General features: G+C 41.5%; 1 protein-coding gene across 11 annotated transcripts in view; it reads left to right on the forward strand.

Moving 5' to 3' along the window:
* The window catches only part of LOC102169353 (microtubule-actin cross-linking factor 1), a 340,864-nt gene that overhangs the window by 238,035 nt on the left and 80,644 nt on the right, over positions 1–22,185 (forward strand). For 10 of the 11 annotated variants that reach the window (XM_018042111.1, XM_018042104.1, XM_013962976.2 and 7 more), the window contains 9 exons: positions 2,835–3,001; positions 4,249–4,405; positions 6,512–6,629; positions 9,693–9,755; positions 10,400–10,641; positions 11,459–11,588; positions 12,422–12,621; positions 15,237–15,732; positions 16,421–17,892. In XM_018042111.1, coding sequence (XP_017897600.1) covers positions 2,835–3,001; positions 4,249–4,405; positions 6,512–6,629; positions 9,693–9,755; positions 10,400–10,641; positions 11,459–11,588; positions 12,422–12,621; positions 15,237–15,732; positions 16,421–17,892 — 3,045 coding nt within the window. The remainder of the gene's footprint in view (positions 1–2,834; positions 3,002–4,248; positions 4,406–6,511; positions 6,630–9,692; positions 9,756–10,399; positions 10,642–11,458; positions 11,589–12,421; positions 12,622–15,236; positions 15,733–16,420; positions 17,893–22,185) is intronic. The other variant, XM_013962974.2, reaches the window with a different exon arrangement.

Below are 22,185 nucleotides of genomic sequence, written 5' to 3' on the forward strand. Positions count from 1 at the left end.
GGATGCCATTGCTTCTAGGTCCTTTCAGTGGGTAGGATTAGGAGATCTTTCTCTCTCTCTCTCTCTTTTTTTGTTACCTATTTTAATTTTATTTTTAATTTTTTAATTGAAATATAGTTGATTTACAATGTTGTGCCAGTCTCTGCTACACAGCATAGTGACTTGGTTACAGACGTTCTTTTTTTTAATATCTATTACGGTTTATCACAGGATATTGAACATAGTTCCCTGCGCTGTATAGTAGGACCTTGTTGTTTATCCATCCTACCTGTGATAGTTTGCATCTGCTAATGCCAGGCTCCCAGTCCTTCCCTCCCCCACCCCAATTCCCCTTGGCAACCACAAGTCTGTTCTCTGTGTCCGTGAGTCTTTTCTGTTTTGTAGGTAAGTTCATTTGTGCCATATTTTCTCTCACCTTGTCTTTTGTTTTTCCTTAGGATGTTTTTTGGTCATGTAAAATTTTTTGTTAAATTTTTACACAGTAGATTTTATCAGTTTTTTTTAAATTGAAATAATATAGTTGACATACAATATTATGTTAGTTTCAGGTGTTCAACATAGTGGCTCAACATTTCAATACAGTATGAAATGATTACCATGATAGGGCTAGTAAACATCTGTCCCCACTCAGAGTTATTACAGTGTTATTGACCATATTCCTTATGCTATATGTTATATCCCTGTGATTTAAATTTATTTTATTACTAGAAGTTTACGCCTCTTAATTCTCTTCATCTGTTTCTGCCTTTCTCCCACCCTTCTTCCCTCTAACAACCACGTTTATTCTTTGTATTTATGAATCTGTTTTCATTTTTGTTTGTTCCCTTGTTTTGTTTTTGAGATTTCACATATAAATGAGATCAACAGTATTTGTCTTTCTCCGTCTGCTTTATTTCCTTTAGCATCATACACCCTAGATATCTCCGTGTTGTCACAAATGGCAAGATTTCATGCTTTTTATGGCTGAGTAATATTCCTCTGTGTGTGTGTGTGTGTGTGTGTGTGTGTGTGTGTATCGCATCTTCTTCATCCATTTATATCCTGGGCTTTCTATAGTGTTCCATTGATGTATATGTCTTTGTGTGTGTGTGCCAGGACCATACTGTTTTGATGGCTTTGTAGTATAGTTGTAGTAACTCTGGAGTATGGTTTGAGGCTAGAGGTATCACTCTTTCATTGAAGATGTATTTTTAGTCATAATTTGAAAGCCTTTTGCCATATTCAGGTTATGATGAACTCTACCTACACAGTTTCTTTTTTTCTCCTCTCTTTTTAAAATTCTAATACTTTAACAATTCAAGTTTATTCTGAAGTATATATGAAGTATGAATTCAAGTTTATGTTTTCCCAAAGTTCTATCTAGTTGTCCCCAATGTCATTTATTTGAAAAATCTGTATTTACCCCAGTGATTTGAGAATCTGTCTTTATCATATACAAAATGTCATATGTATTCAAGTCTGTTTCTTGATTTTCTATTCTATTTCACTGGTCTTTCTGTTAACATTCTAGAGGATTTATGGTATGTTTTACTATCTGGTAAGGCTAATCTCCCCCATTTTTTTCTTTTTTAGGATTTTTCATAGCTATAATTGTACATTTATTTTTCCATGTGAACACTTGAATCAACTTTATCAGTCTTAGAGAAAAATGTTGGTCACATTTTATTTGGGTCACTTCACTTATTCACAACATGTATCTGCACACATACACACACACACACACATCTTCATGGATGTTCTTCCATGTTTACAGGCCTGCTTTCATGTCGTTCAGACATGTTTTAAGCTTTATTTGTAAAGGTTCTGTACATTTCTTATTAGTTGATTCCTAAAATTGTACCTTTTATGCTGCTATTGTGTTATTCTTGATTTTTAATATGTTGAGTTTATATTCTTCTCCCTTCTTGGATTACTTCACTTTTCAATCTGGTTATGTTGTTGATTCTCTGAAATTTTACAAATATACTTTCATGTAATCTGCAAATATAGTTTTATCTCTTCTTTTCTAATTATCATGCCACAAAATGTTTTTTTCTTACCCAATTGCATTAGCCAATATCTTCAATATGGTGTTAAATAACAGTAAAGAGTTTATTTACCTGTTTTAAAGAATAGACAGACTATGAAATCTTAGAGAAGTTGAATAGCTTAAGATCATAGACTAGTAAGTGACAAAGCCACGATTGAATTTCACATCTTTTCTACACCAGAAACTTATATTCTTTTTATTCTGTCATGCTGCCTCTGGATTCTTCAAAGATTTGTTTAAAGGAGACGAGGCTCCTTTCTAATTTTCAGCCACTCTCAAGTGGATTGGAGAAACCCTACATATTTTATGTTTTGATCTAGCAATCAACACAGTGAACACGCTCAATTCTTGTTCCTTCTTTTTCTTTTTTTCAGTGTATTTATTTTTGACTGTCCTAGGGCTTCACTGCTGCGTGTGGGCTTCCTCTAGTTGCAGCAAGTGAGGGCTGCTCTCTCGTGCAGTGCATGGGTTTCTCACTGTGGTGTCGTCTCTTGTTGAGAGCATGGGCCCGAGGGTGCGCAGGCTCAGTAGTTACAGCTCCTGGGCTCTAGAGCACAGGCTTAGCACATGAGCTTAGTTGCCCTTGGGCATGTGGAATCTTCCCAAATCAGGGATCAAACCCATGCCTCCTGCATTGGCAAGTGATTCCCAACCACTGGACCACCGGGGAAGTCCTTGTTCCCTCTTTTTCTACAGATTAGAGAGAACGTGTCCCAGCTTTAATCTAGATACCTTTCATTCTTTTAGAGTCTTAAGTATTTATAAAGATCAGAGGACTGAATACATTTCCTTGTTTGCTTGGCAGGAGCTCAATTTGGAAATGGAAGACCAACAGGAGAATCTGGATGCTCTTGAGCACCTAGTCACTGACCTGAGCTCCTGTGGCTTTGCTCTGGACCTGTCCCAGCACCAAGACAGGGTGCAGAACCTCAAAGACGACTTCACAGAGCTACAGAAGACGATTAAAGAAAGGTGAGTTTTCATATGTGTGTCGGTGTCATGGAGCTAATTTGTTCTTGCTGTTGAATGAAATGACTTCTCCTTCACCAGAAAAGATAGCATCAAAATTCTGATACTGAGCTGTAAGGGATTGGAAAATGCCTCTTTGAGACAAAGCTACTCAGTCTATGTAATACTTAGTGGTCTTTCTGTTAGTAAATAGTGAGTTCCTTCTCAGTAATGGGGCTCACTTCCCCCTCTGTACAAGGGAAAGCCCAAGTCACATGGACCAAACAGAATAAATCTGAGACAGCAAGAAGGATTGTGGTAGGATTAGAAATAATGAGAAAAAATGGAAGAGAATTCCCAGACGTAATTAGAGGTTATTTGGCACTCACGTTGCTGGTTTTGACCACGTTTCAGTTTGCCTTCTTCTTTGAAGGCAAACATGGGAGTGTATGACAAAGGTGGCTGATTTCAGGTTATTGGCTCACTGTTGAAAAGCTATAATTCCCTCCTCAGAAAGCCTCATGTGGGTTTAAAAGTTTGATAAGACTTTTCTTGGTTTAGCTATAAATATCTCGATTTGGCAGAGGACTGCCTTAGTGACTAGAGGAAAGCAGTTGCTCAAATCACCACTGTGAGCGGGAGGTTATTTAGTGCAGGCAAAAGGGATAGGACACAGGCCAAGCAGGTTTTGTCTTTCTTTCCCTTTGCGGAGGGCCTTTAGCTATATGAAGAACCAGGATCTCTGGTCTGAAGTCTAACAGATGTGACCATTTCCAAAACTTAATTTCAAAATTGAATTCTTTCTCCTTGATTTATTTGACTCATGGGTGTGCTTAGCCTCACTTCTCTGAGCCTCAGTTTTGGCATCTTCCTTGCTCAAGGAATTAGCATGTGAATTGGGCCTTAAAAGAGTTAAAGACCTAAAAAGTAGCAGAGCTGAACTTGAGATCCAAAGCCTGCATTCTTTCCATTGGATCACAGTACCTAAATAGCAGTCTCCCTTTAGTTTTTCTCACTTTCACTTTAGCCTCGAGTAAGACTGAAGACTCCTTTCCCCAGAAATGTCCAAACAAGGGCAACAGATTCCTCAGTTTGATGCTCTCCTACGTTATATGTGGTTGTTTAGCCCGAGCTGCCATGGAAAAGATTATGAGATGGGAAGGCCCTGTTAGGAAACTGATGCCTAGAGTCCAGAACAAACCTAGTTTTAGTTCAAGTTGACTTCTTTACAAAGCTTCGTCTGGCAAATAACAAAATGTCTCCCTTGACAGAGAGGAAGATGCATCGTCTTGCCAGGAGCAATTAGATGAATTCCGGAAGCTGGTTAGGACTTTCCAGAAATGGCTGAAGGAAACTGAAGGGAATATTCCACCTGCAGAGACTTTCATGAGTACTAAAGAGCTGGAAAAGCAGATTGAACACCTGAAGGTAGGTGAACAAAAGGATCCCCAGGAGTCAGGCTAGACAGCAGTTTGGAAGCTAGTGTGTACTCATTTCAATCTGTGGTGGGGAGTGGTGTGAGAAACCCAAGTTGTCCATCTGTATCAGAACAGCAGTGCCTCCATGCTCTTCATGTGAGTTCCTCCTACCCCTGTCCAAGCACTGAGCACCAAAACATCTACTAAAAAAAAAAATCTGGGAATGATATCTATGAAGTTTCAGCTCTTTAGGGGGATGCCTGTCATGCTGTGGTAAGCCATAGGAAAGATGGTCATCAGAGTCCAGTCTTGAGAAGCTTACACTCTCATCGTGTGTTAGACAGTTATATGGGAGCAAGTGACCAGACATGTGATCACAAAATTTAGAGAATTTCTCCATAACTAATTAAGGGAAAGTTAGAGTCAGTGGTGGGAAGACACCGACAAGGGTAGTATCCACCTTTCTCCCATCTGTTGTAAAATCTCTTCTTTGCTATCTTGATTAATTTTCATCCAGCTCTGTTTGCACCTCTAACATGTTTCTTATTTGTATTGAAACCAGCCTCCATCTAACTCTCATGCATTTGTCCTTATTTTCTTAGTAAAACAGGATTTATCCTGAATAGATGAAAGGGAAGAGTTTGATTGTTTTCACAGAGAGGGTGCCAGGAGCATTTGCTGTGGAGAGTTCCCTAGGACAGAGGTTCCCTGATTTCTTGGTTCATGGTGCCCTTTATGTTTCAAGACATTTTTCCTGGCACTTCAAGGCCAGAGAAAACCTAAAAAACCTCACTTGCTAAGTGGTCAGAACCAAACAGCTTAACAGTAGTTGTTCACATGGTGTCCAACAGATGTCACTGTTTTTCCCCTCAAAAATTTAAAATATCCTATGAGTCAGTGCAGAGTTTGAGAACTGTGGCTCTTTGGAATCAAGAGTGACTAATAAAAGAACTGACAAAGTCTGAACTGACAAGGTTAAGTTTGAAGTTCGGCACATGAGCTTGCCAGATGTTCATGGCTCTGTGTCTTTGCTGCTGCTGCTCTGCAGCTTTAAGTCAAAAGCAAACTAAGTAGGAATTCAGTGTGGAGGAAGGGGTTGAAGCCTAGGATCATGTCCTTTCTGGGAAAGGAGTAAAATTCTATAGCAGGCAGTTCACAGCTTAGAGACAATATTACCAGACACTTTTGTCTTAGAGCAGATGTCATTGTTTCGTAATGGCTTTCTGTGATGGTTAGAGCTCTGACTTCAAACCCAATATAAAGTTACCCTGAAAATGCAAAGTGTAGTCTATGATTCTGTGTATTTCTCTACATCTCAGTGTCTAGCGCCTCATCTTAGCTTCCAACACCATTTCCTTTATGTTCTTTACATGCATAGTATTCCCTTTGTCCACCTGGCAAACTCTTTATCTTAATGCCAAGCTTTCCTCCTTTCAGGCAGTTAGATGTGTCTCCTTTTGTGTCCTTGGAGTCTAGTTGGAGAAGGCAATGGCACCCCACTCCAGTACTCTTGCCTGGAAAATCCCATGGATGGAGGAGCCTGGTAGGCTGCAGTCCATGAGGTCGCTAGGAGTCAGACACGACTGAGCGACTTCACTTTGACTTTTCACTTTCATGCATTGGAGAAGGAAATGGCAACCCACTCCAGTATTCTTGCCTGGAGAATCCTGGGGACAGGGGAGCCTGGCTGGTTTCTGTCTATGGGGTCGCACAGAGTCAGACACGACTGAAGTGACTTAGTAGCAGTAGCAGCAGCAGCAGAGTCTAGTGGCTCTTCATATTTCTGTAATATCATTTATCACATTATAATTGATAATCTGAGCTGTTGGTTTAGGAACTGTATCATAATCCTATTTTGTATCCCCAGCGTTTGGCATGATGCCTGGTGTATAATAAATGCTCAAAAAAATTTTTTTTTGCTTGATAAATGAATGAATGAATGAGAAGGTCTTGAGTCTTCCAGCTGGCTAAACCAAGTTCTTGAAATGACTGAATAAATGAAAATGGTTACTTAATGCTTATCAAAACTTTGGGGGAGTTTATGTAGAACAGGTGTCCATAATTATGAGGAGAAAGCCTCCAAATACTACATTCTGCTATTTTGTTCTTTAAACAGAGTCTCCTAGATGACTGGACAAGTAAGGGGACTTTGGTAGAGGAAATCAGTTGTAAAGGTACTTCTTTAGAAAATCTCATCATGGAGATCACAGCACCTGATTCTCAAGCCAAGACCGGTGAGTGCAGGCTCTTGAAAAAGTATTGAATAAACATCATTCTTTCCTTTGGCCTTTGATGATGACCCCTTGTTAGAATCAAGGTTGGATATGAGAACAAAGGAGGCTTCACAAAGGAGGCAGTCTTCCCCCTCAACCTGATCTGTTTTCCCTTTTGCTTTGTAACATTGCTCCATTTTACAGAATCTCTTCCCATGATGGGAGAAAGTAAAGAGACTAGGTGGCCCACATAGAACTGACAAATGAACATAGAAGGATTAAAATAGGATTTTCCCTCTTGAGGAATTTCCTTCTTCTAAATATGTGAATAGCGTGGCTATTCATTAACTTTAAACTGGGGTCAGCGGTATAAGCATATCTTGGGAGAGGCTAGGTTTTTAGGAGTCAGCGTTGATACACCAGAAACTGGTATACTTATTGGAAGTACATACAAAGAGTGAGCCCAGATGTATGAATAGTCTCTGCCTACAAATTAAGTCTTTCAGACAAATGCATCCTGAGCTCACAGTCACTTGCTGGTTGTTAACTGGGATCTCCTAGATTTTATTACCAGACTGTGTTAATGCACTCCCATAGTCCCTTAAATAGTAAGAGTGAAGTATGCTTTCTCTTTTCCCCCTGAGAATGGCTAGTTTCCTTTTGTATCCTAAAGTTTTAAAGATGTCTGGAATAACCTAGAAGTGACAGCATTTCAGGGAATTGGTAACTTTTATTTTCTAACACTTAAACTTCTAAGTTCAGTGACTTTTGTGACATCACCCAGCAAACTTTTTCTATAAAGGGCCGTAAATATTTTAGGCTTGTGGGTCATATGGTCTCTGTCACACTACATGTCTTTGTCATTGTAGCACAAAAGCAGGCATAAACAATGTATAAATGAATGGGTGTGGCTGTGTTCCAGTAAAGCCTTGTATACAGAAACAGGTGGAGGGACAGATCTGCTGGTGAGCTAACGCTTTCTGACTCCTGAAATGGATCAGTGATTGTAAAATTCTTTTACTAGCATCTATTTAAAGACTAAATCTCCTATGGAACTATACTCTATGAAACAAATAAAAATATTTTAGTGGCATGAATTTCCCTTATAAGTGAATTTATAGCATTTTATATATTATAAGATCCGTCAATTCATCAATGAATATTAAGGTTATCTTGGTAAATATAGAAATGTGAAGGAGAGAAAAGAATGTTTGAATGACTGCTTCATTATTTGATAATTTCTCCATTTTTTTCTTGGTTGCACTGTATCAAAAAAATATGCTTCACACAGATAAATAGGTGCAAATGATGGCAAAAGTTTTTAAAGTTCACTATACTATACGAAGTGTGAAGAGTTCTGTTATTACACAGTTCTACCTGATGAGAGCCTGCTTTGAGCCTTTTTGTCATTTTATGTAATACACATGTGCTATAGATGTTTTTCTTTGTATATGAGTGGACATGTGTCAGATTGAATATTTTAAAGAGTTAGAGAAGAACTATAATTTTTCCCATCAGTGACCCTCAGAAAGCAGTTAAATGTATGCACAGAGGTGCAGGAGCTCCTTTATTCCCCCCCAAAAGCAGCATGAAGTGAAGTGAAGTGAAGTCGCTCAGTCGTGTCCGACTCTTTGCGACCCCATGGACTGTAGCCTACCAGGCTCCTCTGTCCATGGGATTTTCCAGGCAATAATTGACTGTATCTACTGGGTTAATGTGGTGTTCACCGTGATAGAACGTGCATGTTTTACTGACATTTCTAAGTACTTAGAAATATATGCTGGATCTTAAAGTTAAACCAAACATTTACAGAGTCCCTAAAGCACCTTTTTAGTTATTTTGAAAACCAGTGTGAAGATCACTACCCTGAGTGCTCTTAAAGTTCTCTTCCATCTTTGAAAATGTGTGAATGTTCTAGTTCCTTACGTTTGTGAGCTCTTTTGGCTTCATAAAGTGCTTTCACATACACTGCCTCACTACCTCTCACCTGTAACCCCATGAAAGCTGACAAGATTATCTTCATATCCCAGAGAAGATACTGAAGTCTGTCCACAGACTGAGGCTCATGTACTGAGTTAGTGACAGTCTTGTCTAGACTGTCTTCTTCAAATTACTAGTCCAGTTTCTTTTTAGCCATCACCGCACTGAAGTGGAATATGATCTTTGTGTTTGATCTATTTTTTAATTGAAAATACAATAATTTCAACATTTAAAAATTTTGCAATCACTGTTTTCTAATATAACCTCACACATAACTTTTCCCACAGTGAAATTAGTGCATGTGAGAGTCTTAGTCAGCTCTTGGAATGTTACATTATGTCATGACTGTTCTTCACATTTCTTTATAATCTTTGTAATTGCATGATCTGGTTTTTACTTACTTGGGATACTCCTGAAACGTAAGGAATCAACTTGGAGAGAATATAGGTCAAACTGTGGTAATTAGAAACAGAACCAATGACCCTAAACAGAATTTATGGGAATGTTTATGAGCCAGATTTATTGGCACTTAGACTTTCTGTTTTCTGGTGGGGTAAGGGGAGCAGAAAGTCATGGAGGAAAAAAAAAAAAAGACAGGGAATCTTTTGAAACAATATAAGATGGGCTCACTTTTATGTCTTTACTAAAAGAATGCTGCTTTTTATGTCCTTAATTGTACTTACTGTTTATTTTTATTATGGTGAACAACATTGATGTTAAAGTCAAACCTTTTTGGCTATATTATAAATCCTCGTTCCAAAGTATGTCAGATATTTGTCTCGAGACTTAGTCACTCTGCTAAATACTTGCTTCACAAAATTAGGGCAGAGTCCAAAGAGTTCAAATTGGAGATTTAAGAAGGGAATTTGGATTTCCTCTAGAAAGGATTAGTAATCGTTACTGCTAAGGAGCTGAATCACCCCTAGTGACAGTGTTGCCTGGCAGCTAAAATGATTTGTCTCTTTCCACGAGTATGTTGTCTTGTGCTGTGTTAACTTCCTGATACCTGAGCTTACAGTGAGTGCCAAAGAATAAACTCGGTGCCTGTATGTATTCCTAACACGTTTTGTCTTGCCCTGTTTGTCTCTCTGTCCTTCTGCTCAGGTTCCATACTGCCCTCTGTAGGAAGCTCTGTAGGCAGTGTGAACGGATACCACACCTGCAAAGGTGAGAATGCCATTTCAACAGTGCCTCTTTGTTGGGTGTGTTAGGACAGTGTTCGTGTTTGCATCTATGTATGTTTCCATATGTGTGGAAAGACTGCTGCTAAGATGGGCTGTAAGGGTAAGAATCTGGGGAGAAGTAACCGTGATGCCTCTTTGCTGCTAGCTAAAGGCTAAAACCGATTGGCAGGCAGTGAAATAAAGGTACAAGCAAATAAACTGGACCACTAGATAAGACCAATAGGGAAAGACTTGGAAGAAAATGTATGCAAATCTTTGAATTATAAATAAGTTACACTAGAGGTGGTCTAATCTAGCCCTGAGACTCCCCACCAAGTTTTCTTTGTAGTTAAAAGAAGTAGAAGAATGCCTCAAATCCTTCACTCTCTTTGCTTTCGCTGCTCCTGTGTTTACTTAGTATTTTATTATTTTATTTATACATGTGAGTATGTCATGCCAAAATCAGAATGAGAGCTCTTTTGCTTTTTGTTTGTAAACAGGAACTTTTATGTGATTTAGCAGGAAGATAATCTCTAGTTCACTAGAAAGAGTGGGAGAGATACTTAATCCTGATGAATAATTTAGTGAGGAACCAGTGGGGATACTTGAGAGCAATTCCCAGTCTGATTTCTGTTTCTGTGATGCTAGATCTGACGGAAATCCAGTGTGACATGTCAGATGTAAACTTGAAATATGAGAAACTTGGGGGCTTGCTTCGGGAACGGCAGGAAAGCCTTCAGGCTGTCCTGAGCAGAATGCAAGAAGTTCAGAAGGAGGCAAGCTCGGTGCTGCAGTGGCTGGAATCAAAAGAGGAAGTCCTGAAAGGCATGGACGCCTCTTCATCTCCAACCAAGACAGAGACAGTGAGAGCCCAGGCTGAGTCTAACAAGGTACTGTGTTCACAATAGCTGCATCTCAATACTAAGAGGAAAGGGCTGTTGTACTAGTGTTCCTGCCTGAGCCCAGGGGCCTGAGAAGGAGACATGGCCAACCACCCCGTCATGATGAGCAGAGTGTTTGATTTTCAAATGCTTAGTATGCCTAAATTCTCCCTGAGAACTTTCTTGCCACTGAAATTAGAAGTTGTTACAAATCAGATTGGGAAACAAAACCAGATCCGTTTGCAGAAGGAGAATAAGGACAATAGCCCTCCTCAGAAGCATCAGTTCAGAGAATGAGATCTCATTTTCTATGTGATGGTGTAGCCAAAACATCCCATCAAAGCACAATTTAGAGGGATCTAAACTGCCATGATTGCAGTTCATTCTTAAGATTGACATGTAGGACTAGAGAAAATGGTGGAAGAAATAAGACCATGTAAAAAACTCAGTAAACAATTTTCTCCCCAAGTTTGAATATTCCATTTGAGCCTATCATATCAACATTTACAACTGCATAAGGATCACCATTATCATCATCATGATCAGGATCAATTCCTGACACTTTCAGTTTATAGGGATTAGTTATTTTCCTATAGTTACTAATGTATGTTACATAAAAGGAATTCAGATCTTGCCATCTAGCTTTTCCTTTTAAGTACAAATTCAAGCAGAAAGGTTAGGTATGTTAAAGTCATGAAACAAGTCGTGGAGAGAATCAGAAGTTGAGCCTATAATTGCTGCCCCATCTTTCCATCATTTCCTCTAAACTCCAAGCTTTGTTTCCTGTCCAGAAATCTCATGGTGTGTCTGATGTTCTTTCTCCTAGGCCTTCCTGGCTGAATTGGAACAGAATTCTCCAAAAGTCCAAAATGTAAAGGAAGCCCTGGCTGGATTACTGATAACATATCCCAACTCACAAGAAGCAGAAAACTGGAAGAAAATGCAAGAGGAGCTCAGTATGTTATCACAGGGGTGTTACAAATTCACTAAATTGCTTGTCCTCAAACAAATATAGGCTTTCAGCACATCCAGTAAACAAGAATTATTTTTTGTTAATTGTCAAAAGCCAGTAAGAAAGGCAGGTAGGGTTAGAGAATGAACCTGATCATGGAAAAAATTCAGAGATTCCACTCAAGGTGTCAGAAGTTTGGCTTCTTCGGGCAAGTCAAACGGACAGTCTTTCTGTGACAAAGAGAGCATTGATGATAAAAATTAAAAACAGGAAATAACCTAAACATTCAATGAAGGAGTTAGATAAATTATGCTGTACTCATGGAGAAGAAAATGGCAATCCACTCCAGTTTCCTGCCTGGAAAATCCCATGGATAGAGGAGCCTGATGGGCTACAGTCAATGGGGGTCACAAAGAGCTGGACACGACTGAGCTACTAACACCCATGCACACATGCTATACTCCTACTATGGAACTATAAATGATGTAGGTGAATGTGTACTGGTATGAAAAACTTACTGGCATGAAAAATGTCCTGTTCTTAATTAGTAAGTTTAAAAACAGGTTATAAAATAATATATATGTTGCATAAGGTAATTTTACATGTATTGTGTACGTATGTACTTCTCTGAAGTTCTATCCCATGGGTAGTTTCATATAACTACCACCATAGTCATGAATCAAAACTGTTTGTGACTTTAGTTAAAATTAAATGCAGGTTATTTTTAACTTAAAAAAATTAAATAATGCTCCAGGGGTCATTTCCTGTAGAATATTAGGGACCAGGCTAGTGGCTGATGAGGATAAAGGAATCCATTCTCTCATTTCCTCTCTACAGATTCCCGATGGGAAAGGGCCACCGAGGTGACAATGGCTCGGCAAAGGCAGCTGGAGGAATCTGCAAGTCATCTGGCCTGCTTCCAGGCTGCAGAATCCCAGCTCCGGCCCTGGCTGATGGAGAAAGAGCTAATGATGGGGGTGCTGGGCCCCCTGTCTATTGACCCCAACATGCTGAACGCACAAAAGCAGCAGGTCCAGGTGAGCAGTTCCTGACAGCTTTGGAGCCAAGAACTCAGAGGCACACGAACCTGGGTTTGAATGCTGCTCTCAACAGATAGATTCACATGACCCGGGACAAGTCATTTAACCTCTCGGAGTCTCTACTTCCTCACTTTAAATGAGATGCTTGTATGGTCTTTATCATGGTGCCTATCAAATAGCAAACATTCAGTAACTGTATTTTTGATATTGTTGACCGAGGCAGTAAGATGAGCAGATCGTAGAATGGGAACTTCTGACTAAATGTTAGAATCATATTTTACTTTCAATCCCCAGTGGTAGTGATTCACATTACTTCATGCAGGGTTTTATATCTGCTGGCTTTTTTCTGCTGATCAGACCTCAGGACCTGAGATCCTGAGGATCTGTGAGATGTAGGCTGGTCCCTTATGTCATTTCTGATGAAATCCTGCCTAGAACATTTCCTTGTTCTGTATCCTTCCCTAAACTTGTTCTGTATCTTCTCACCACCCACTAAGTCCCCTAAAACTAATTTTTGAAAGAACCCTTTCTCTTAGCCCCTGCTTCTAATTAATTACCAAGTTCTATTTAGTCTACTTACAAATTTTCTAATCCAGTGGTTTTCTAATCCTTTGGTTTCCATTCCAAAAGTAAACATTTTGCTCTCAAAATCCTTTTACCCTCTTAAAAGTTATTGAGGATCCCTAAAAGCTTGTGTTCATCTACTGATATCTATTCATTTTAACTATATGAAAACACTGAGGAATTTTTAAAATGTACATTTATAAATTACTTTTTTAACACTAACATAGATAAACATTTTTATGCAAAAAGAATATTTTCCAAAATATAAAAAATTGAATGAGAATGGCATTATTTTATATCTTTGTAAATCTCTTTAATGTTGTCTGACTTGGGAATTCTTTAGTGATCCAGAGGTTAGGACTCGGTGCTCTCACTGCCTAGGGCCCAGATTCAGACTCTAGTCAGGGAACTAAGATCCTGCAAGCTGTGGCCAAAAATAAATAAATAAATAACTTTTTAATGTCTCACTTAATAGAATAGTCTCATTGATTTTCATATCTGCCTCTGCATTCAGTCTGTTGTGATAGCCGATGTTGTGAGAAAATAAGAATCGTAAAAGGTAGACAACATCTTAGTATTTATAAAAGTAGTTTCTACCTTACTGATGCCATGCAGGGGCTTGGGACTCCCAGGGGCCTCCAGACCCCAATTTGAGAACCACTGTTCTAAGCCTCTCTTCTCCACTCTACATGCTAGTAGGCTGCATCTCGGGCCTCTTCCCATTACAGCAGCCCCTTAAAGGGCTTCTTGGTCTAGTTTATCCTCCACACAATTATCAAGTTATCCTCTTAAATCATATATCTGAATATATTAAAATGCCTCTGTGGCTCTTGGCTGCTTATTGAACAAAGTTCAAATGCCTGCTCACTGTGGTGCCTAAGGCTTTCCACAGTCTAGTGCCAGTTTGTCTTGCCAGCTCTTTTCCCACATACCCGGGCTTCTTCCCACCCCGGGAGGAGCTCCTCCCTGAGCACGCTGCACTCCCAGACCTCGGGATCTCCGCACCTCTGCAGCCCCCGGCCCTCCTCTGACCAGCCTCACTCTCTGTTTCCTGGGAGGACTTGTGTGCCGTTCAGTGTCACCTGGAAGCCCTTCCTGATTCCCCTCTTCTGTGCTTGTCACCCCCTGAGGAGTTAACCACCTTTACTTCCTGCTTTTACAATTCCACGTTCATGTCAGCAGTTTAGCATTTTAATTTTTGTTACATTCTATTATAGTTCATTATTTATACGTCTGTTAGTCCTTGAGGCCCTGGCATATTTAAAGTACTCAGTGTAAGTGCTGAGTACTTTCCATAAGTTTTCTTTTTTAATCCCAACAACAGCCAAGTAAGTACTTTAGTATCCTCATATTACAGATAAGGAGGCTGGGGACTTTTCAAAAACCTGCCTAAGTTTATACAGCTTAGTGAGTGATGGAGTTAGGATTTGAACCCAGAAATCTAACTCCAGAACCTGTGATCTTAACTTCTTTGATGAGTGAAACAGTGGATAGAAAAGAGTAAAAAGGAATAGTACTTGCTTTAAAGAAGCTTTTTATGTAATTGTGCTTTATTATAATGTATAGCTTTATATGTGCTGTTGGAAATTTGAGAAAGGAAATAAGCAAAACAGGGCATTTAGAGTTGAAATGGCAAGCTCTGCCAGTAACATAGTTCACTTTGGGACCCAGGATTTCAAGCTCCTCATTTAGAGGCCTGGATTTTGCCTGGCAGAGCTTACGAGTGCCAATCCAGTCAACAAACTTTGTTTTCCCAACCAAGGCGGACCTTAGTAACTGATGTTGAAACACTGTAGGACAAATAAGGAAGAGAAATAAAAGAGACACAATCAGTGCTCCTTTCAAAATAAGTTTTGTTGTTTTTTTTTTTAAATTAAACAGCTGTTAAAAGTGATACTACATTTTCTCAGTAGCCTGGTCTTTGGAGTTTTCTGCTTTATTTTCAAAAGGAGTTGGCACTACTTGGCACAATCTAAAATCAGTTTGTGTTTGACACTGTTTTTGGATCTGTTTTCTATCTAAACATTGTGGTGTCATTTCTATCACAGTTTATGCTGAAGGAATTCGAAGCACGCAGGCAGCAGCATGAGCAGCTGAACGAGGCAGCTCAGGGCATCCTAACAGGCCCTGGAGATGCCTCTGCTTCCACCAGCCAAGTGCAGAAGGAGCTCCAGAGCATCAATGAGAAGTGGATTGAACTGACTGACAAACTCAATGCCCGTTCCAGCCATATTGACCAAGCTGTTGTCAAAAGCACCCAGTACCAGGAGCTGCTGCAGGACCTATCAGAGAAAGTAAAGGCCGTTGGGCAGCGACTGAGTGGCCAGTCGGCCATCAGCACCCAACCCGAGGCTGTGAAGCAGCAGCTGGAGGAGACCAGTGAGATTCGATCCGACGTGGAGCAATTAGACCAGGAGATTAAGGAGGCGCAGACGCTCTGCGATGAGCTGTCAGTGCTCATTGGTGAGCAGTACCTCAAGGATGAGCTGAAGAAGCGTTTGGAGACTGTTGCCCTGCCCCTCCAAGGTTTAGAAGACCTTGCAGGTGAGTTGAGGTGAAGAACACACTGCTGCCATCATTGTTGGCAAGCCAAAAGAAGGAGTGGATTCGTGGTCCCAAGAATCTAAGGTGACCTTTAAGTAGCTTTTGGACTCAGAACGGTGTGACCCTATGCCTTTGTCAAGCTACAGTGAGGACTGCCAAGGTCATCACATATTGATTGGTCACGAGCAATGACTTTACATGGCTTTACATACCATGACCCTAAAGATAAGAGTGCTGGTATAAATCCAGCCAGCAGGTAGAGATTCATGCTCTTAGATGTACTTATAGGTACAGTTACACACATACTTTCATTAATACTCATTAATATTCTATGTGTACATGCATAAAATACCATATATACAAAATTAGAACATGTTTTAGACTTCTTATGATGGCCTTGTTCAAGAAAAATTTTGTTATTAATTTGTTGTCTCTTTATCTGGAGACATTTATGGCTTTTTACTAGCTTAGAAGTTAAAAGTTTACTTGTCTTAGTCAGATCACCTTACAGACTTGATGTGAGGATTGAATAGGATACAGTATATGAAAGAACGTAGCTCTGCTTCTTTTAGGTAGACCTTTGGTTAGTATCAGTTTCCTTTTCCTACAATTAGACCATATACTCCCAGGAAACATTTTGAATGCCATGTTCAGACTTGATGATTTAAATTTGATTTTCTCATTTCAGCTGATCGCATGAACAGACTCCAGGCAGCTCTTGCCAGCACCCAGCAGTTCCAGCAAATGTTTGATGAACTGAGAACGTGGTTGGATGACAAACAAAGCCAGCAAGCAAAAAACCGCCCAATCTCTGCAAAGCTGGAGCAGCTCCAGTCTCAGCTACAGGAGAATGAAGAGTTTCAAAAGAGCCTTAACCAGCACAGTGGTTCCTACGAGGTGATTGTGGCAGAAGGAGAATCTCTGCTGCTTTCCGTGCCTCCTGGAGAAGAGAAGAAGACTCTACAAAACCAGCTGGTTGAGCTCAAGAGCCACTGGGAAGAGCTTAGTAAAAAAACTGCAGACAGACAGTCCAGGCTCAAGGACTGTCTGCAGAAGGCTCAGAAATACCAGTGGCACGTGGAAGACCTGGTGCCATGGATAGAAGATTGTAAGGCCAAGATGTCTGACTTGCAGGTCACTCTGGATCCCGTGCAGCTGGAGTCCCATCTCCTCAGATCGAAGGCTATGCTGAGCGAGGTGGAGAAGCGCCGCTCCCTATTGGAAATCCTGAACAGTGCTGCTGACATTCTGATCAACTCTTCAGAGACAGATGAGGATGACATCCGGGATGAGAAGGCTGGTATCAACCAGAACATGGATTCCATCACAGAAGAGCTACAGGCCAAAACAGGGTCCCTTGAAGAAATGACTCAGAGGCTCAAGGAGTTCCAGGAAAGTTTTAAGAATATTGAAAAGAAAGTCGAAGGGGCCAAACACCAACTTGAAATTTTTGATGCCCTTGGCTCTCAAGCCTGCAGCAACAAGAACCTGGAGAAGCTGAGAGCCCAGCAGGAAGTGCTGCAGACCCTGGAGCCCCAGGTGGACTACCTGCGGAACTTCACTCGGGGCCTGGTGGAGGATGCCCCTGATGGATCTGATGCTTCCCAGCTTCTCCGTCAAGCCGAGGTTGCCCAGCAGGAGTTCCTAGAAGTGAAGCAAAGAGTGAACAGTGGCTGCATGGCCATGGAGAACAAGCTGGAGGGGATTGGCCAGTTTCACTGCCGTGTCCGAGAAATGTTTTCTCAGCTGGCAGACCTGGACGATGAGCTGGATGGCATGGGTGCTATCGGCCGAGACACTGACAGCCTCCAGTCCCAGATTGAGGATGTGCGGCTGTTCCTTAATAAGATCCAAGCCCTCAAGCTGGACATCGAGGCCTCAGAAGCAGAGTGCCGACAAATGCTGGAGGAAGAGGGGACTCTGGACCTGCTGGGTCTCAAGAGGGAGTTAGAAGCCCTGAGCAAACAGTGCAGCAAGCTTTCCGAGAGGAGCCGAGCTCGGCAGGAGCAGCTGGAGCTGACCCTGGGCCGCGTGGAGGACTTCTACCAGAAGCTGAAAGCGCTCAGTGATATGACCACAGCAGCAGAGGAGGGGGAGGCCCTCCAGTGGGTCGTGGGGACCGAGGTGGATGTCATCAACCAACAATTAGCAGATTTTAAAGTAAGCCTTGCCCTTGTTTTTTTACCTTTTCCTGTCTGATACATGTATTTCTTTTCTTGTAACTTGGAGACCGATTGAGTGCGCATCCTCACGGCTGTCTCTGGGTTCATTAGTCTCACTTCCGTCACACCGGAGCACACAGTTCGCAGACTAAATAGTCTCTTGCACTTCTGAGCAACTGGGTTGAATGTTCCTCTATTCTAATTTATTTTAATGTTTATAGCCGATTAAGGATATAGGCAGACTGAACCTTATTTCTTATTCTAAGAATCTTCTCTTGTGATTTCTTGAGAGTTCACATTAACTAACTTTTGTAACAGCAGTGAATGTTGGTTGAGGGCTCTGTTTTTCAGATGGAGGTATAGGAACCCATAAGATAAACATGGACTCTTCTTCCTAAAGTGTGGGGTTTTTTTTCACAGATTTGGAGAGAAAATTACCAACACATGTTTGATGTGTTTTGAAAGAAAATGAGAAATCCTCGTGAACTATTAACACAAAACATAACACTTCAAAGAAATTTTCCACTTGTAGCAAGTAGTGCTTAAGATTATGCCCCAGACTCCTCAAGAACACAAGTTCTCTGCATGTAGGAGAGTTTGAGAAGCACAACCTTAATTGCAAAACTATTTTGATTCTTTGCCTGAGTCAGAATTCCCAGTCCTGAACTTTTGTGAGTCTCTATTAAAACACCAGGGGAAGAAGACAGGAGTTGACTCAAAAGTGCAAATTTGCCAGGTTTGGGCTTGGAACTTGGGCCTGTCTGTTGGGTGTCGGCTCTCACTGCTTTGGGTGAGCCTTTCACCCCAGACTTACCTGAAAGGGCCTCTCTCCCCTGCTGGAGGCCTGTGTGCCTGCTCTTTCCTTCTTGGTTCTTGGGGTAGATTTGGAAAGGGTACTTCCAGCGCTTGACTCCCATTACTGGTGGCGATGGTTCCTACTTACACGGAAATGCTTTGCCATCAGACTTGCGCTCTCAGTCCCTGCCTGTCAGGATTCTTCCTATTAAAATATGGATGGAAAAAGGTGGTATGACACCAGATCAGAGCCACATGGCCCCGAGAAAGATCACAGATTTGTAGACAAGATCCAGGTGGCTGTTTCAGAAGGACCCCTCTAGGTGAGGGGATGTTCAGCACTAAGGCGAGACATTGACTGAAGACCCCCTTACAGTGCAATGTAAGGAGCAGCCCTAGTTATCACAGCTGGGATTCTTGAGGCCCTGGGTAAGGAAAGGGTAGGTAGAGAAAGTCCAAACCCACGAGCCCAGGTGTTATCCTCGGGGAAAGGCCCTACCTGATCAATGGCCAGGTGGCCTGTCCTGTTGTGTCACACGGGCTTCTCTTCCCTCTTCCGCATAAGCCCCTCGAAAGCAGAGCCGCTGTTATAGGCATGCTGCATGGGTCCAGTTTACTTGAATCCAGATTCAGTTCAGTTCAGTTCAATCGCTCAGTCGTGTCCGACTCTTTGCGACCCCATGAATCGCAGCACACCAGGCCTCCCTGTCCATCACCATCTCCCAGAGTTCACTGAGACTCACGTCCATCGAGTCCGTGATGCCATCCAGCCATCTCACCCTCTGTTGTCCCCTTCTTCTCCTGCCCCCAATCCCTCCCAGCATCAAAGTCTTTCCCAATGAGTCAACTCTTCGCATGAGGTGACCAAAGTACTGGAGTTTCAGCTTTCCTTCCAAAGAAATCCCAGGGTTGATCTCCTTCAGAATGGACTGGTTGGATCTCCTTGCAGTCCAAGGGACTCTAAGTAGTCTTCTCCAAGGTTAATTAGAATCAATTGTCTAATCAACTAAATGAGGCTTTTTTAGAAAACTGAAGTTTATCCTTTGAGGCACCAAGCTATAGTTTTATCAAACCAAGATTCTGGTTTATATGGAATTATTTTAACTCTTATTTGGCTAATTTCCTAAACATTACATTATATTGTAAATTTTTCTTTACAAGTGCAGGTTAACATTACTAAACAGATTGTAACTGTTTTCCACTGTGGTGATATCCTCAGGAACATGAGACACATTGGGGCTACTTTGTACTAAATGTTCTTAAATTACCATGCAATTTAAGTTCTGTTTTGAAGGGCCTCTGATAGCTGTACTGGTTGAGTTCGAGTGTGTGTGTGTGTGTGTGTATTTGGGGGGATGTAGTTTCTGTTTTTTCCCCTATTACTCTGATACCAGGTGTGTTTGTGTGTATTTGGGGGGATGTAGTTTCTGTTTTTTCCCCTATTACTCTGATACCAGGTGTGTGTGTGTGTATTTGGAGGGATGTAGTTTCTGTTTTTTCCCCTATTACTCTGATACCAGGTGTGTGTGTGTGTATTTGGGGGGATGTAGTTTCTGTTTTTTCCCCTATTACTCTAATACCAGGTATTATTTCTTACTGCTATTACTTTTCACTGTCTTGAGCAGGCTATCTCTTCCTTCAGATCTTCAGTGAGCTGAAAACAAAGTAAACAAGCCTGTTAAAATTGCATTAAATATGACCTAGGATATTAAAAAGAATCCACAGGCAAGCATATACAGTGTTTGGATTTGAGGACAAGTAATTGTTTCCTGTTCATTTAATCCTTGGTTTCTAGAGACATTCTGAATTGTGATGCTGCTGAAAGCTTATAAGAAATTCCTGGACATCCTTGTATTTTATTTGTATCCTAGCATATAGCCCAGCAGCACTCAGGGTTCAGTAGCTGCTGAGTTGCTTGGTATAGCAGACATGTTTAACTGATTTCTGAGAAGCCTCCCACCACCAGCACTGTGGCTGTGGAGGCTGGGGCCAGCATGTGTATCTGCAGGGAGCTGGTGTTGACAAGGCAAGACCGGAAGATGAGTGTGAGAAGGAGGGTGGTGAAGCTGCGTGCCCTGTGTGTACCCTGCTCAAGATGGGGATGCACATCAGCAGCCTGGTTCCCCAGATCCATCTTACCAAGGCAAGGGCTTGGGGAAGAGTTTTTGTCTCCTCCTGGCAAAGGTCTTGAGGCAGGAGGGGAGGAAGACAGTCCTGGCTGAGCTCATGCTGAACTCATGGGAAGTGAAAACAATGAGAAGGGAAAAGCTGTGTGTCTCAGTTCACAGTCCCCAAGAGGCTGAGCCAACCCGTTCTGAGGACTGAGTCATTTTCATGATCCGAGTTCCTGGGTTCATGTGTTCTGTATTCTAGCAATAGACTCATCTTCCCTCACCCCAGCAGCAGACCAGATGCATGTAGTGTGATTCGGCTTTCAGATTCAAATTATTTTTAATAAGGGGAAACAAAGATGAAGATAAGTATTAAAAAACAGTGTTCGTTTTAAGTTTTCACCTCTTTTCTTTTTATAATGGGATCATGCTCTCAGCACAGGATCTGCTGAAGAGAAGAGTATGAATCTGTGAGATGGAAATGCGGGCTGTGGTTTGACCCTGCTGATTCCACTGGGGATGGTCGGAATGGACAGATGAGTCAGGTCTGTGGAGGACCCCAGGCTTGCCATGCAGCAGTGCTGATAAATGCTTGGAAAGGCAGTTGGCCTCTGGAGAAAACGGTTTGCTTCTTAAATGAATGTGAAAAACTGGAAGTCATTATTCCTAGGAAAGACTTTTCCGTCAGTTGCTTCTGAATAATTGATAGAATCTGGTCAGCCAGCGAGGACCCGTGAGATGGGAAGGGAAGAGAGTCCTTTCCCACTAAACAGGCAGAGACCTCAAGCCTCTTGAGTTAGACACTTTACTGCTTTCTGCTCTCTCTGTCTTCCACAAAACAGGAAGAAAGCCACAAAGGAAAATAGTGAGCATGTTTGGAGAAACTGGAAGGAAAAGACTTTGGTTAATCTCTTCAGGAAATTCCATTTTCCTGAACAAGAGAGTCTCTGATTATTGAGGAAAAGGAATTGTATTAAATATATACATAACTAGAGTCTAACAAGAAAGGAAGGACCTTTATTTCATTGAAACTTAAGCCAAAGAATTCCCTCAGGGTGACCTTTCTAGGAAGGAAAGAAAAAGACTCTAGATGTGGAGAAGGAATCTATGAAGTCTGATGATAACAAAGATGTTTTGAAATTGCCTGTGTAGGTTTTGTAATCAAGAACTGAGATCATTCTGAGTCTTACACTAGCCCCTCCCTTGTATCCGCCTCAGGACTGGCAGCGGCCTCTCAGTCAGGACGTGTGGAGGTTTGGGTCTGAGGGGCTGTTGGTGAGGCCACAGGCTTCCTTAGGACCGTTCTGTCTTGATTGAGGCTGAGCAGAGCCCAGGGTCAGGGACTGCATGCCCTTGTAGCCTGTGTCTGGAGACCTCTATCCTAC

Source organism: Capra hircus, chromosome 3 (assembly GCF_001704415.2).
Source record: "Capra hircus breed San Clemente chromosome 3, ASM170441v1, whole genome shotgun sequence".
Taxonomy (NCBI): domain Eukaryota; kingdom Metazoa; phylum Chordata; class Mammalia; order Artiodactyla; family Bovidae; genus Capra; species Capra hircus.